Consider the following 16,537-nt stretch of genomic DNA (forward strand, 5'->3'; position numbering starts at 1 on the left):
TTACGTACCTTAATAAAATTTAAAAAAATATAATAGATTAGCGTACAAATCGGGTTACATGGCAATCAAAGTGTTAAAAAAATAATGACCTTCAGATCATTAATACAGCATTCATACCGCACTTATTCGAATTTCAATCATTTCATATAACCTTGTACGGTGAAACCGAAATTGGACCTTACGATTCTTTCTGTTTACCAAAGTAAAAGCGAAAGGCGGACAAAGACATTAACCCTATTAGCGCTTCTTCAAAGTGTCATTAACCGAAACGACCCTGGTTTGGCTGCGTGTACAAGCGCCTGTGTAGGTGCGATCGGGTATGAGGAAAGATGCGACAGGAGGATCGTTTACTTTCACCGAAAAACCGCTTTTACTGACGGACCTTGGCGAGATCGCGCTATATTATAGTTCGTTTACTCGCTGGTAAGACACGACCTCGATGCTCTCGTGCAGGCTCCGCGGCTTGAATATGCATGCAAATTCCATCCTGTTTACAACGAGTATCTGGCAACCGGTCGACCGATCGCTGCGGGTGACACAGATACTTTCTTAACCTCTAAAGGCACTTACGGTGCCAGTTCTGTACACTCGCAGCCGGTTATGCATAAGAGAGCTTGTATGCAAACGCGACTATTCCGCGGGACAGACTTGCTCGGACCTCAGAGCCGAGAACCAGTTGTTACGCAAGAACGCGTTAACTTCGACTCATTCCTGCCTCGATGCTGAATTATCGCGTGCAGTCTTTTTTTACTTCCCCCTTTCGCTCTGCACTTTCGAGGATTCTTCTGACAACTTGTCAATCTTCATTTGGATCTATCTCCGCGTGTTTTCGCGCCCGGATATCGAACTAGAACCTCGAAAGCTTCCCCATCGGCTGCGAACATGCACTAACTAAATTCCGACAAAATCTGTCTCGAAACTATTGGAGGCCATGCAATTTTATTCGACGGGTTCAAATGTACTAAATTAATATGGACTAAATTAATATGGTCTTACCGACGATGAAACCGCCAAAGAACTCTACAACCTTGTACCATGGGATAATAATTGTAAAATCAGCTTTTACCGGAAGTAAAAACTTTTATTAGTCACTACTTTTTTATTAACTTTCATTAATCATGATAGAGAATCATGATTAACTTTTGAGTTTCTTGATATTTTTTGGGTATCTTGAACATTAAATTCTACGTTGTGGAAATCATGATAGATTTTCTAATGAAAGTTTTTACTTCCGGTAAGCTGATTTTACAATTATTATTAATAACAAAATGAAACCATCCTGAATGTTTCTCCTATTGCACACACCCATCAGTAATCAACACGCTAGAAAGACATTAGATATTGTTCCGCTATTTTCAACTTACTACAATTATTAAAACAGAAAAGACATTTGCAGCTAAACTTATGTTACTTCCAAGTAACTTAAATATTTCTTATTTAACATAACAATTCGCAGTCTAGTTCTAATAAAATTGTCCCCTTCTGTTGAAAAATTGATGTATAGTATAAACCAATTCGATCTTTGTAATTCAGCATATTATACAATATACTCCCTCCACTATAAAATTTATTTGCGTTAACGTACATTAATATATTAACACAGTCGCCAATAATTTCATATAATTAATGCGGCCACATTAAACTAGACTATGAATAAATTAAAATTAATTTGCACACTTCGCTCTTGAACTGTAAACGTGGCCTTAGTAGAATTTCTGTGAATCGAATACGTTGGGAGACAAGGTCGTTCGGATAGCACAGGTTAACGATTTCTGCCTCGTATTCGTTTCGATAAGAGAAGTCGACGTTCGAACAGTGAACATTCATTGTTTACGGACAACGATAAACTGTTTTAAAAGAGAACGACTTCTTTAAACTTCGTGAAATTGTTGCCTTCTTTAGAGCTTTTCTGTATGAATCGGTTTTGAAAATTGGAAAAATACGTTTTCTAAATATGTGTTAGTTAGATGTACGTATATTGACAATTTCGTCAATCATCTTCCAGCACGTTAATAGAAATTCAAATCTGTAGGTACAATCTTAGGGAAGGTGTTCTGGTTTAAACAGTGTCCGAATGTTAGTGGAACTTAATGTAAAAGTATGTTTGTAGTAGCGGATATTGCGCACTACATTGTGGTATTATGGGAATTACTCTGAGTTGTAAGATTGCTATTTTGACCGGCACGGTGTGTCTGGTTGCAGCAAAGCGGTGGTATTCTTGTAACGAAGTAGCTAGCGGAATTTACGACGACAAACAATTTTATAACCATGCTTTCGGTAGCGATGGATTAGTGAGACTGCTAGTTTTGAGGTCGTCCCATGTTCAAATAGATTTCAAAGCATAATAATCACAACTTATCGGAAATTGTATGCTCTTGGCGAGATTGCTTCTACAGTGTTCCTTATACTTGATTAAACTGCAAAACAATAAATTGAAACTATATAAAAATGTAGATGATTTAGATAAGCACGCAGGTCTTGTGAAACGATAATATAATTATTTCATTTCCTTACATCGATTACACATCTTCGGTACGATTAAAAAGACTCGTAGCGTATTTGTAGTATCTAAATTATTGTACATTTTTATCTTCATGCATGTAGCAAATAAATTTCATGAAAAACAAGGATTATAAAACGATATTTTTAAGGAATTATTTTACTAAATAAAATACAATTGTATACATCGCATGGAATGCAGTGCTCAAAATCTGTTACAAAATTTTGAGTTGCGACATTCAGAAACTATTGTATGTATGTGTGAAATGTTCGACTCTTCTACTCCCAAATATGCGTTCACAGCGTAAAAGTACTTATTCTAAGGTCCAAAGTAGCTTTTATGCTTCGAGTGTCATGCAAGTATAATTAATAAAATAATGTCTTTGAGAAGTATATACTCCTACTCCTGAAACGAAACTAAAAAAAGTATAAAAATTGATTCAAACTCGTGAATACATATCGATCTTGATTCCATTCCTACAGCGAACACCTCCGTCGTGTCGAGTCGACGGGTAAAGACAGTCGTGAAAACGTGAAATACGAGGAAATGGTAACCGTAGAAAATAAACGAAACCGGACCTTAATGAACGAGAATGTTGACGCGAAGATAGAACCGCTCCTAAAATTGATATAATTGAGTTCAATGTGTTGTATTCCACGTCGTCCTTCACCATTAGAACTTTATATAAATATTGGGTTGGCAACTAAGTAATTGCCGATTTCAGTTATAGATGTCTCTCACTCCCATTTTTATGATATCCGTAAATGTTATATTATAAAATTATGATTATTATTATTATGTTATTTTTTATTATCCGTGAATGTTAGCAACTGGACAAATTGAATGCAGCGGTCAAGGAAAAGCGACCAGAAATGGTCAATCGTAAAGGTGTCATTTTCCACCAGAACAATGCTAGGCCACACACGTATTTGTCCACTCGACAAAAATTGATGGATATTGGTTGGGAATCGATGTTACACCCACCATATAGCCCTGATCTCGCGCCATCGGATTACCACTTATTTCGATCCCTGGACAACTCCCTTCGTGGTAAAACTTTTAACGATGACGACGCTGTAAAATCTCACTTAACTCAGTTTTTGGCCGAAAAGGATCAGACTTTCTACGAGCGTGGAGTTTTCAAGTTGTCAGAAAGATTGCAAAAGGTCATCGAACAAAATGGAAAATACATTACAGATTAAACTTCGTTCCAAGTAAAAAAAATTTTTTATTTCATTGAACAAATCGGCAATTACTTAGTTGCCAATCCAATAGATACGACATAGTAGCGATAATTCTTATTCGCAGATCGATTTGATGTTGCTATTTCGATTTTCAATTCTTTGAATTCTTTTCGGTACTTGCACGAGCACATGGAGCTGTAATTGAATTTCATAATCTAGAAGATATTTTGTGAACCAAACTGCAAACAATGATGCAAAAATATTAAGTGTACAAATTAATTCGTAGCCGCAGCAGTCAATGAATTGTAACCTTATTTTGATCTCTTATCAAATACATCGTGTAACTGAACACTGTGTGATGACGATATAAGCACACAAAATACTATTTACACTACCTGGGAGGTATGATAGAACGCTCTCCTAGAATAAAAAATGACTTACAGTTTCCGTTTTGGACCCACCGCTAACTCAGATGAAATAAATTTTCCACACATTGATCAGTGAATTGACATTATCCACCTTCACCTTTTTCGTAGAATTTGAAACGCGTAAGACTTATTTATTTTGTTTGCAAAGACACAAAGTAAATGTAAAAATATACCTTTATCGAGAGAGAGACCTTGACTGAACCTATTCTATTATTTTGCTGACAGAACAGTACAAGTGAGCCGTACGTGGTCTCGGTACCGCACTTAAAACATATATTCGACTTAGACTACTCAACTTACACTAAACATACACTAAACATACGTTAAACACGTACATATGAGGTAAAAGTCCAAGCGTGCATCTTGCATTAATCTAATGTCTGTAACACAATTCTTATTTAAAGTGCTGTAACTTTGCGAGAAAAAATCGTAGCGACTTATTATGTCCCCACAAATTGAAGGAGAAGATCCAAATTTTACGATGCTGTAAACAGCATGCTCGGAAAAAAATTTTTGCAACCCCATAGAGGGCGGTAAACTTTGCAGTTTTTCGGCATTACAAACGTGCCGTCAGATTTAGAATACAATAGTCCTAGAGAAGCATGATATTAAACATTAAGATATGGTATAATAAAGTAGAGACTTCGCGCTTTAATTTTTTAAAAATCATGTTTTTATGATAGCTTTTAACAGAGTTATAGCTGTTCAAAGATTGACAACTTGAGGCTAAAAATTAGCGATGCTTTAATATTGCTGTAGAGTGTAGTTAAGTAACCAGCGAGAAGTAGTCCTAGAGAAGCATGATATTAAATATTAAAATATGGTATAATAAAGTAGAGACTTCGCGCTTTAATTTTTCTAAAATTATGTTTTTATGATAGCTTTTAACAGAGTTATAGCTGTTCAAAGATTGACAACTTGAGGCTAAAAATTAGCGATGCTTTAATATTGCTGTAGAGTGTAGTTAAGTAACCAACGAGAAATAGAATGCAACAAGCTATTTCTCTAATTTGAGAAACACTTCGCTCCGAAAATGTTTCAAACTCGGTTTCTATTTCGGTGCGGCTGCATAATTTACATCGAGTTACGTGCGAACGTAGCCTCGCGCGGGTTGATATTGTTGCCTCGAAATTTTGGAATGAATTTCGTCATGCTTTATAAATTTTGCCGAGCTCAACGACCGGTCCCCGGGCGGGCTCTGCCAAAAACCATTAACCCGAATTCTGGGAAGCTTGTTGCGACTCGGAAATCGCGAGTGTCGCGGATCGGATCACGCGGTCGAACGGACACGAAGATCCTCGATCGGACAGTGAGCGATCGACGGCCTCGATCCATCGAAACGTGCTTCGCACCTGCGGCTCCGAAAGTTCGAAAGAGTCCATCAATCAGAGCCACCTGATGCAATTGACGTGTCAGGCACGCAGACTATGGCCTACGAAAAATCTCGCGAATAAGTTTCGGTGGTGAGACTCGAAATTGGAATCGAAGATGAAAACACGTCGCTTTACCACGCTTTACCACCAAGAGTTGGATTTAACGAACATTGACATTAATATCAGTGATGTCGACAATAGTATTTTGCGCCTGAAGTCTGACTTTAGTTCATGATGAAATAATTCCATCGTAATGATGGAATACATCCAATCTTAATTAAAGAATGTATATATTTTGTCTAGAATAGAATTATTGGGTTGGCAACTAAGTAATTGCCGATTTGTTCAATGAAATAAGAAATTTTTTTTTACTTGAAACGAAGTTTAATCTGTAATGTATTTTCCATTTTGTTCGATGACCTTTTGCAACCTCTCTGACAACTTGAAAACTCCACGCTCGTAGAAAGTCTGATCCTTTTCGGCCAAAAACTGAGTTAAGTGAGATTTTACAGCGTCGTCATCGTTAAAAGTTTTACCACGAAGGGAGTTGTCCAGGGATCGAAATAAGTGGTAATCCGATGGCGCGAGATCAGGGCTATATGGTGGGTGTAACATCGATTCCCAACCAATATCCATCAATTTTTGCCATAACATTCACGGATAATAAAAAATAACATAATAATAATAATAATAATAATAATAATTTTATAATATAACATTTACGGATATCATAAAAATGGGAGTGAAAGACATCTATAACTGAAATCGGCAATTACTTAGTTGCCAACCCAATATTTATATAAAGTTCTAATGGTGAAGCACGACATGGATGGCGCGAGATCGGGGCTATATGGTGGGTGTAACATCAATTCCCAACCAATATCCATCAATTCTTGCCATAACATTCACGGATAATAAAAAATAACATAATAATAATAATAATAATAATAATAATAATTTTATAATATAACATTTACAGATATCATAAAAATGGGAGTGAAAGACATCTATAACTGAAATCGGTAATTACTTAGTTGCCAACCCAATATTTATATAAAGTTCTAATGGTGAAGCACGACATGGATGGCGCGAGATCAGGGCTATATGGTGGGTGTAACATCAATTCCCAACCAATATCCATCAATTTTTGCCGAGTGGACAAAGACGTGTGCGATCTAGCATTGTCCTGGTGGAAAATGACATCTTTACGATTGATCAATTCTGGTCGCTTTTCCTTGACCGCTGCATTCAATTTGTCCAGTTGCTAACATTCACGGATAATAAAAAATAACATAATAATAATAATAATAATAACTTTATAATATAACATTTACGGATATCATAAAAATGGGAGTGAGAGACATCTATAACTGAAATCGGCAATTATTTAGTTGCCAACCCAATAAATAAAAACAGCGTGCGTAAAGTAAATGATGAAATAACTTCGATTAGTATAGTTAGAAAAGGAAATCACGAGATTAGGGATTAATGCGGTATTAAAATTTATTCAGCGATATTTCGAAAGATTCACGATGTTGGTAATATCGGAACGCGGTGAGAAATAGAGAAAAAAACGTAGGTTCGCGAGACATCCGCACACACCATACACACACAAACACACACACACACACCGATCGAAAGAGACAGAGGGTTCGATGACCGAGTTAAGTAGACAATGTGTCGCAGAATTGAAGGAAATTATACCGCGAGTCGGATTGCGTAATGTGGACAGCACGATTGCGCGTCTTATAACGCGGGACTACATAGGTAAATGAACGTTTAGGTCGTGAAACAGTTAATTTTCGAAACTGGCCAAGTCGAGTGACTTTAAAATATCTCATTAATCGTTAATTTTCATAACATTTAGAAAGCACAAGTACGTGAATGATAAAAATTTTCTTGTACCCCTTTTGCGAATTAAAATTAACGATTAACTATTAACCTAGTAATGTCAATGACACGCGAATCGCGTGAACTTTTATGAAGACAAATATCTGTTGAATCCGTCCAAATTTTTTCTTATATTCTCTAAGTAAGTCTAACACTAAGAAAATCGAATGAAACTTTAGTAACATTGTGTCTCGAATTATACCGATTGGCTTGAGTACTTCATCTTAAAGATCGTAGATCCAAAATGAAAGAAGTCATAAATTATGTTAAATAAAAAATTATTTTACGGACTAAAATGTTTCTGATTACGAAGGACAATTATTATTAGACTGCAGATTTGAGAATGGATACGAATGCCCACATAATTCCTATATGTATATTGTAACTGGTGCAGGCAATTCTCATTTTACATGAAAATTTGCAGTCCACTTATAAAAGTAAGTAAAACACATTTAAGAATCGAAACGTTCTAATCCTGTAGTTTTTTTTTTCATTTTTCTTTACATTTAATAATTGACATAATTGTTATTTTCGAGCACTGTTTTATTTCAAAGGAGAAGGATCGAAATATGATCATCTAAAAAAAGAAGAATGACTAATACTTAATGGCTAAAAATACTATCAGCACGCGACGACTAATTCACGCTTTATGCTCGCTCGCGATTGCGAGTGTTGCACGCATGACCTTACGGTCGACCTATCGAACAGCGATTGCACCCGTGACGTGAAAGATCCAAAGTCGATCGGAGATGTTCACCTTGCAGATCGGAATGTTTTTATGTCGAAGACAGAGTCGAACAATGGACAGATCATGCGTTCACAGCAGGAAAATCCGACACAGGTTTTCTAGGAATAGAATCGTGCGCACACAGAATTGTGTGCGGCAGACGTGACTGCGATCTCGTCTACGAAATTAACTTCGACCGGGAATATTAACTGTTTTCGAATGTATTCTAGCAACGAGGGTTCCTGGAAATCATCTTAGAGAAAAGAAGAAACCGAATCTAGAAGATACGCCGTGCCGCGTCTCCCCGACAACCTCGATTCATTAGGATAATCGGTTCGCTACAAGTGTCACGATTTCGCAAGTTTTACTAAACTGGCCAAATTAATTATACTACTGTGATCAAAAAGTAAGGTGAATTTGTTTATAAAATGTAAATTCTTTATTTATTCTTCCAAATCAATTTCATTCCCTTCAAAGTAATCCCCGTCCGATAAAACGCACTGTTTCCGACGCTTTTTCCAGTCCTCGAAACAGTCGGAATAGTCTTTTTCCGGTATAGCCTTCAAGACCTTCTTCGATTCGGTTTTTATCTCCTCAATCGTGTCAAAACGGCGTCCCCGCATTGGCTTTTTGAGTTTGCTGAATAACCAGAAGTCGCACGGAGCCAAATCAGGCGAATACGGTGGTTGCGGAACGATATGAGTCGAGTTTTTGGCAAAAAAGTCGCGAAGAACCAATGCAGTATGACATGGCACCAATCGAGACTTGACGCGTTTGAGACACAAATCATCCTTCAAAATGGTTTGGACTGAGCCAAATGATATTCCAACACTATCAGCGAGGTCTCTCATTGTCAGTCGACGATTTTCAAGCACCAAATCTTCGATTTTTTTGGACGTGGCCCTCGTCGGTAGACGTTGATGGTCGTCCAGAGCGCGGTTCGTCTTCAACGCGTTCTCGGCCCGCTTTGAACTTGTTGTACCACTTATAAACGTTTTTTTGTGCCATAGTTTGATCACCAAAGGCCTTCCGTAACATTTTCAACGTGTCCGCACAAGAATATTCGTTCCGCAAACAAAATTTGATGCAAGTTCTTTGCTCAACAAAATCACCCATTGTAAAAATCGAAAAATTCACTTTTGGTTGTTTACAAAAACACGTGTAACTCGGAGATAATTAAACCTTTTGACAAACAGACACTTGGCAAATGTTACAGACAGTCCTACCAACCTAGGAAAAAAAATTACCTGCCTTCCTAATGCCCGGAAGTTTTAAATGACAATTTCACCTTACTTTTTGATTACAGTAGTATATACGATGCTCTAAAACCTCAGCACATAGGTCGCTATTAAAAAAAATCTTATGTAATATATGTCACTTAAACGTTCTCCTTGTTTCCTAGAACACCGAAACTGCGATGAAAATGTATGACTGTAGCTGTTCAGATTCCGAATAAAATATATCCAAATCATCGCGCGTAATAAGCTCACATTCTTTGGATCCGATCCCATTGGACCGAATTTTCTTTCTGACGACCAATAACTCTCGACTCGGCTCATTGATGGAGACTCGACCTTAGTTAGACCAAAGCACCGATCTCGTCGTTACGATTGCTAATGAGATCATCAACAAACTAAGTGTGGGACAACGATAACGATCGCCAGAACAATAAACCACATTTTTTTCTCACGCGTCACCAACGGACCAAAGGATCGCGCGTAATTTCGCGAATCGATTATCTTAACGATCTGTTTCCGCGATCAGGCCCACCTACGTGCTCGATCCGTCGTCTAGTTTCTCGAACAATCGACCAATTATTACGAAGCGCCACGAAGATCGTGAGTTACGTAATTCTGCGAAAACGTTTTGACAGAACTCAGGCCGAGCAGACGATTCGCGTAGGATCGTGAACTCTGCGATGATCGCGTGTTACAAAGGATCCAGCCCGGGAAAGCCACTTCTGCTGCGCGCGCTTGTTGATTTCGAGACGACGCGAAAATAAACGTAATTTATACGGCATTAACGAGCGGCTACAATAAATTATAGAACGGACAGCTGTGGCCGGTAAAGTTGATAAACGAGCCGGAGGCGGGGCAGGTGTGCATACAGCTTTAACTGCTGTTTATAACGAAAAAAATGGAAGTTTTCAATGCCTTTCGCAAGAACCGGTATTTATAACGTTTCGAACAGTTGGACAAGTTTATCGGCCGTAAAGTGAGATACGTATTTGTATCCGCAGGTTCTCAGATGAGGATTCTAGATTTTAGATTATTTGACGAGATGAAAGTGATGCTGCGGCATTGACGATCTCAGGTAGCCACGAAGAGTATTTTACACTCATGCTAACAAGAGCAAGGCGAGTATAGGTAAGTATACGGGACATGTGCTTACTATGGCACCTCTAACATTTTCATGAAGAAGAACAGCTATATCGTGGTAAAGATTACACTGTCCGACACGATTTTTGGGTTCCTATAGCCACTATGAAATTCTTGTAGAGCTTCAATCCCTGAACAAGAATCCGAAAACCGAATTGCTCCATCACACCCTCAGTTTTTTAAATAAACGAACTTTTGTAAAAACCCAAAATTTTCGACAAAAATGAGGTATTGCATGAAAAGTACAAACGCTAGAAAGTTCTAATCAATCTCAAAAGATAGAGGAAAGTTTTCCGAATATAGTGGCATGCAATTTATTAATTGTTTTTGGTCCTAAATAACAATAAATTAATGTCAAAGTTTAAAAAAGTGTCGACGTGCGCAGTTTCTGCGCAATATTTTTGTATTTTTACGAAAAGTTTTTTTGTTCACCACGAAAACTCTACCCAGGATCGGATTCTGTAGACATTTCTGAAGAAAAAACGGCCCGGTAAAAGTGTCGGAACGATATACATTTCGAGTAGGGAGTGAAGCTCTACAAGAATTTCATAATGGCTATAGGAACCCAGAAAAAAAGTTTGATTTTGTCGGACAGTGTTATCATTCAAACGGATGCGTCCGCTTCAGTAATAATTACGCGTTTTAATAGTCGATTCCAAAGAATATCGAATATCGAATACGATGAACGAAACCTTATGGGCATTTAACAGAGACGAGTTTTGATCGGTTTGATATAAACTACACAATTGTGCGAGTAAAAACATATGCTTCCATTTGAAAAGAGAAGCTTTTTCTCAAGTCGAACTTACCATGTTTTACATCTTGTAATATCGTAAACCTTATTTTGCTAGTAGTATTAACAATATTTCAAGGTAGAATAAGGTAAGTTCGACTTCGTTTCTTTCATAACGAATACTTTACATAATTGTATCGCTATAGATGATTCACCCTGTATTGTTAATCCATTATAGTAGTATTATATATAAATAGTAGTATTATTAATAGTAGCATTAACAATATTTCAAGGTAGAGCAAGGTAAGTTCGACTTCGTTTCTTTCATAACGAATACTTTACATAATTGTATCGCTATAGATGATTCACCCTGTATTGTTAATCCATTATAGTAGTATTATATATAAATAGTAATATTATTAATAGTAGCATTAACAATATTTCAAAGTAGAACAAGGTAAGTTCGACTTCGTTTCTTTCATAACGAATACTTTACATAATTGTATCGCTATAGATGATTCACCCTGTATTGTTAATCCATTATAGTAGTATTATATATAAATAGTAGTATTATTAATAGTAGCATTAACAATATTTCAAGGTAGAGCAAGGTAAGTTCGACTTCGTTTCTTTCATAACGAATACTTTACATAATTGTATCGCTATAGATGATTCACCCTGTATTGTTAATCCATTATAGTAGTATTATATATAAATAGTAATATTATTAATAGTAGCATTAACAATATTTCAAAGTAGAACAAGGTAAGTTCGACTTCGTTTCTTTCATAACGAATACTTTACATAATTGTATCGCTATAGATGATTCACCCTGTATTGTTAATCCATTATAGTAATATTATATATAAATAGTAGTATTATTAATAGTAGCATTAACAATATTTCAAAGTAGAACAAGATAAGTTCGACTTCGTTTCTTTCATACATACATTGTATCACTATAGATGATTCACCCTGTATTATGAATCCATTATCAAATTTTTTTGTTCTGAAATTTCAATGTTCACGATATAAATTCAATGTTCATAGTATACATTCAGTATGGCTACTATAATCCAAGAAACAAATTCGAAGACATGCGCGCGCCCGACGCCAGGTGCGGGATATGTACATTTTGAAACTGTTTACTCACATCAACAATGTTCTTATTGGTTTCGCCTGCACCTTTTTTTTCACCAGGATTACATAACCTCCCTCCTAAGAGATGCTTAATCTGCCCACGGTACCGTAAACGAACTCCTCATTTGTGATTCGAGGCACGTACCTTCTCAGATTCTGCTTAGAATTTCTAAACTGCCGTGAAATTTTCTGTCTGCATGCTTAACGACCGTCTCCGAGTCGACCATAGTCAAAAAATGTTCGAAGTGGAACAATGCTTGAAAACAATGTATAATGTGACCGAAAAATTCGCGACCATTTTTCTGAAATAATTAATAGACTGACAATAGAAGTAATAACATCGAGCAGTAACGGATGTATAATGAAACGACATCAGTGGTCAATATTCGGGTCTATGTGGAAGAACCTTTTTACACAACGTCAGACCTTGATCGCTACTATCTGTAAAGGTGTATTTACTTATCGCTATTTTTGTTCACCACTGAACAAATTATAGGACAATAATAATGTCAGATTAAGTCCTACTTTATTCTTTTTCTTGTTCTCAAATTGCAATTTAACTTTTTAAAAACTGGACCATATAGCTTGAATTTTTTAAAAATGTTACATTGAATAATTTACCAGATACTGAGTAAACGAATTTGGCCAAAACTGGAATTGGTTGGAAGTATTAAAAACATTAAAACACATGATGCTTTCTCAACTATTTTATCCAAATAACTGAGATCGATAAAACGCATTTCTTAATTATTTTTATTATTTCAACCAGTTGACATTTTCATAAAATTTGTGTACTCATTGTCTAATGAACTAATCAATCTAACATCCCCTAAAAATTCAAGTCCTTCCGTCCAATTTTGAAATGGTTATTCCATTTTTAAATATGTATGTCAACATTCTTACCGCGGCGTTTGTATGTTTATGGACGGCGGAACGTTATGGACGGCATATATGGAAAGAATTGCGAGTATTTCACTTACCCATGGAGATCATGCGATTGTTTTAGGGATGATTATCGTGGTGGTACTCACCTTTTCGTCGAGATTATTCAAGTCCGGTAGCTGTAACAGAAACGTTCGATAAGCGATATTTCACGTATCGTTGTACATTTAAAGACGACAACCATTTCCATGGTCGTCGTAGCGGACGATAGTTACAAAGTATATTGTATTTTCGATGAAGCAACAAGTTGGGAAGAAAATAAATCATAGTCGCAGGGGTGTGCGATAAAATTGGAGAACTTATCGCAAGGTGACGCGAGTCACAAAATTACCTAATTATCTATTAATTTTGTGATTAAATTAGTGGAAGGAAGCAGTAGCATACACTTAAAAACTTGTAATCTTATAACTCGTGAACAGAGTAATTAGATGGCGCAACCTGGCATAGAAAAGTGCCACGCCATCTGTCAATGTATTACAGATTCGTGAATCAGCAAGCAACGGTTTCACTGGTCCGGTTGGTAAAAAGGAATTTACTTTATCCAAGCCCGACCAGTCGACAGATGCCGCCCACGGTACATGAATTTTTTAGTCCCTTGCAAATTGAAGGAAATTGAAGCCAATTTATAGCAATCAACCCCCGTGGCTAAATATATTCCTCACGAAGACCACGGATAGCTTGCTGGTAATAATTTCACGCTCGATGCGTCAACCCGTCTAATTAACCTTCATTATCGTTATACGTGCTTCGTATCGTGCGACACGACATCGAAAAATCAGAGGAACTCTTTTTCATGCAGACCGAAACGCCTATTTGCCTGTTTCTGAATCCACGTATTAACAATTTTGCAACTTCTTTACACATAAAAACCATTTATAACATGTAATCAAAATGACAGACTTTTCATCCGGTTTACATTAATCGAGTTCCAGAAATTCAGTACTCAAAATAAGAGAATTATTTTTCAATGTAATCGAGATGTGTTGACGTTTTGCAAAATTGATGTTTCAACTGTATCGCAATTTTTCAAATTACATGGTTGCTGCAATTTAGCGATGCATCGGGATCGCGATCATCGAGATCCATTGGAAAAGTGGACTTAAATATCGAGACACAGCATCGCGCAGAGATTGATCACAGCTATCGTATTCTTTCGCGTGTGTTCAAGTTTCCGGTTCACCTCGAACCAGATTATTCGCAGCCTCCGCCAACCGAACGCGCGATTCGCTTCGATATGAAAATAACTGTGTTAAATAATATTTAGCTGTCCTGCCGGCGTTGTCACGCGAGAATACAGCCGAGACGGCATTACGCAAATTGAAACGAGATCGCCTCCGACCTCTTCGCGAAATTTACTCGTTCGACACCATAAATGCGTATCGCAAAACAGTTCTGTTTATCTCGATGTTCGCGTTACATCGAAACATGTGAAACTGGTTTTTTTTTTTTATGATGATGACTGTGCAGATTTATAGAACATGTTAGTTACAGTATTAGCTACTTTTTAGTTCAGAAAAACGTCATTTAGAGGATTATGTACGCTGTTATGCTTCCTTGTATTTTTTGTATGCAATGTAATTCATCAATCTGATAGACATTAGTGACGTTGAATTACCTTTTCATTTTGATCGAATCCATGTTGAGAAACGTACGTTTCATATCTTTTATTTTTTGATCGAGTATTTGATACCATTTATATCTTCTTACCGTATATTCAATATTACAAATTGTACATATGTTAGAATTTAAGAAGCGATGTCTTAGAGATAGACTGCGGACTTTACGCAAAATAAGAGCACATTCTTCTCTTCCTTTAATATTTCAATAACTTCAAATTTATGCATCAACATTTTTTTACTTTCTTTCCATCTTTTCACCGTTTCAAATCGTATCTAGTCATTCTTGCCGTAAATGCATAAGATCCGCAGTGTACTCATAGGTGTCGAAACGACGAACTCAGAATCTGTTACATTTGCAAAAATGTGGCTACTCCGAGATTTTTTACTATAAGAGCGTCTAGTCGAAAAAACCGAAATGGTACTCTATATTCGGAAACCTTACTCAAGCCCTGCCCAGTGTTCACCGAATCGAATGCAACGAAAGAGGACAGCGCAAAACAGCTACACCAAAAAGGCGTTCCGATGAACATGTGGTGACGCTGCTTAATATTGGAGCACGACCGTTCGTACAATCTGAAAATACCTTTCGTTCTTCCGCTATTTCCAGGAAACCGCTGACTGGGAACGGTCAGCAAAATCCGTTCCTGTGTAATCAGGAATAAATCAGGGGAGAGCGGATCAGAGCGGGAGGAAAGTAGGGTGCAGGGTGATGCATATTTATGCGTCCACGGTAACCGAGAAATTAAATTCGCGCGTTTCATCGTGGACTATAGCGGCGCTCCCGTGTCTCGTTTTTTCCCCATCCGCCTTGGTCATTTCGTTCGTCGCGCCCTTCATTACGGAAATGCCGGCTGGAATTTCTGGCACGGTGCTACCCGCTTTTTCGTTGCACCGTGCCGCGACAAACCGTGTCTGTTTGCCTTTGCAGTCGGCGAACAAAAGCGTGTTGTCATGGTACCTCGCACAGAGCGCAGCCATTGTCCGCGTTATTTAACTCGAAAGAAGGATCTCCGTGCAAAGTTCGGAATACGCGCACGAACATTTTTGGCGAACCGATCGATCGACAGCGAGCGCCGAACCGTCAGTAACGCCCTTCACTTACATATGTACGATCAGTAAGGGTACGTTTACGTCGGAGACACGATAAGAGCTATAATAGCATCGATCAGAGCTACGAAAGCTGCGAAACATTTCTTTTCTTATTTATAAACGAGCTTCGTTAACACGTTCCGTGCCGAGCTTTTTTACTCGAATCTTCACACTTTGATATTTTACTAAAACTTGATGTATTACGTGCAATTATTAATTCTCGTACACATAACAACGTAACAAAAACTTATCAACGCCCATTCTTGCGGTGGAAATTGATTCTTCGGTTCTAAATTTCTTGTAAACAATTTGTTCAGTTCACTAAGTAAACATGCAAGCGTGTATCATCGATGGTACACGTGGCACGGAACGTGTTAATAGTTTCATTCCAATGTTTTGAGGTTTCTCAAATATGAGTGATTCTGGAGAAGAATTGTTGTTATATTTCAGTTCTGCAATGTAATGAATCGAGAAATATGTACGCTTTTATCGTTAGTTAGGATTTTCAAGCACAGAATGGTCGTAAATAATCTG

At 37.3% G+C, this 16,537-nt stretch overlaps 1 protein-coding gene across 4 annotated transcripts in view; it reads right to left on the bottom strand.

The window, feature by feature from the left end:
* The window catches only part of Sesn (Sestrin), a 296,174-nt gene that overhangs the window by 168,013 nt on the left and 111,624 nt on the right, over nt 1–16,537 (bottom strand). For all 4 annotated transcript variants that reach the window (XM_076523347.1, XM_076523346.1, XM_076523348.1 and 1 more), the window contains exon 6: nt 13,385–13,414. In XM_076523347.1, the coding sequence (XP_076379462.1) occupies nt 13,385–13,414 (30 nt within the window). The remainder of the gene's footprint in view (nt 1–13,384; nt 13,415–16,537) is intronic.

This window comes from Megalopta genalis, chromosome 6, assembly GCF_051020955.1.
Source record: "Megalopta genalis isolate 19385.01 chromosome 6, iyMegGena1_principal, whole genome shotgun sequence".
Classification (NCBI taxonomy): Eukaryota; Metazoa; Arthropoda; class Insecta; order Hymenoptera; family Halictidae; genus Megalopta; species Megalopta genalis.